This window comes from Triticum dicoccoides, chromosome 5A (assembly GCF_002162155.2).
Source record: "Triticum dicoccoides isolate Atlit2015 ecotype Zavitan chromosome 5A, WEW_v2.0, whole genome shotgun sequence".
NCBI lineage: Eukaryota > Viridiplantae > Streptophyta > Magnoliopsida > Poales > Poaceae > Triticum > Triticum dicoccoides.
In genome coordinates, this window is record NC_041388.1 from 444,505,344 (window position 1) to 444,506,744 (window position 1,401).

Sequence of the window (1,401 nt, forward strand, 5' to 3'; positions counted from 1 at the left end):
GCCTGTCCACCTGCTCCCGCCGTGCGGCCCAGGCGGCTCCGACGCCGCGCGCGCCGAGGAGCTCCGCGGCGAAGAGTCCGCGCATGTCGCGCCAGTAGGCGCCGTATGGCGAGAAGGAGATGCTCTTGCACCCGTAGGAGAGCCGCGCGGGTCCCGGAGACGCGGGGCGGCTGCAACAGTCGGCGTCGTGGGCCTTCATGACGTCGCGCGCCGCAGCCGCGGACGAGACCACCACCGTCGTCATCGCGCCGAGGCGGAGTAGCATGACGGGGCCGTGCCGCCCGGCCAGGTCGCGCAGGTTGCGATGCGGTAGAGGGCCCAGTTGGTGGAGGTTGCCGAGCACCGGCACCCGCTTCGGGCCCGGCGGCAGCTTCAGCCGCCCTTCCTCGGTGATGCGCTTCGTCACCAGCAGGTACGAGACGACGGGGATGAGGATGCCGGCTAGGAGGAGGAGGGGTAGTGAGAAATCCATCGTCTCGGCCGGAGGTTTAGCTAGCTCACTCACCGACGAGGTGCTGCTGCTCGTGGACGGTCGTCGGGGGTTTATAAAGTGACTGGCAAGGACCTTATGATTGGAAGCCATTGATTGTAAGAAAGAATGACGAGGGGCCCACATCCCCCCTGAAAATTGGGAGGAGGGTAGAGATTAGGAAGCTAATTGGTTTGATGTCAAAAATTGGCATGCCAAATTTTGGCAACTGTTAAATGTTGGCAAGAGAATGGTTGCATACCAATTTTCGTTGCCAATCACACAAAAAGTTAGAGGTGAAGATTAGGAGGATAATGCCAAATTTTGGCAATTGTTAAATGTTGGCTAGAGATTGGTTGCATACCCATTTTCGTTGCCAATCACACAACAGGTTGGTGGCAGAGATTAGGAGGCTAATTGGTTTGATGCCAAAAAATTGACATGCCAAATTTTGGCAACTGTTAAATGTTGGCAAGAGAATGGTTGCATACTAATTTTTGTTGTCAATCACACAAAAACTTAGGGGTGAAGATTAGGAGGCTAATTAGTTTGATGCCCAAAATTAGCATGCCAAATTTTGGCAAGTGTTAAATGTTTAGAGATGGTTGCATAACAATTTTCGTTGCCAATCACACAAAAGGTTGGGGGGAGGGGTGGAGATTAGGAGTCTAATTGGTTTGATGCCAAAAATTCAGGGGGCGATTAGGAGGCTAATTGGTTTAATGCCAAAAATTGGCATGTCAAATTTTAACAACTATTAAATGTTGGCTAGAGATCTATTGCATACCAATTTTCATTGCCAATCACACAAAAGGTTGTCAAATGTTGGAAACTTTTGATTTTGCCAAATGTTGCTTGCCAAATATTGGTAACAAACCAATCAGCCTCTAGTTAACGAACACATCCCGTAATAGTCCGTTGGTTTAGAGTTT

General features: G+C 51.0%; 1 protein-coding gene across 1 annotated transcript in view; it reads right to left on the reverse strand.

Moving 5' to 3' along the window:
- Window positions 1-486, reverse strand: part of LOC119299744 (4-hydroxyphenylacetaldehyde oxime monooxygenase-like) — a 1,222-nt gene extending 736 nt beyond the window's left edge. Inside the window, exon 1 of the mRNA XM_037576896.1 lies at window positions 3-486. Coding sequence (XP_037432793.1) covers window positions 3-472 — 470 coding nt within the window. The 5' untranslated portion in view covers window positions 473-486. The remainder of the gene's footprint in view (window positions 1-2) is intronic.
- Between the last annotated feature and the right edge of the window lie 915 nt (window positions 487-1,401).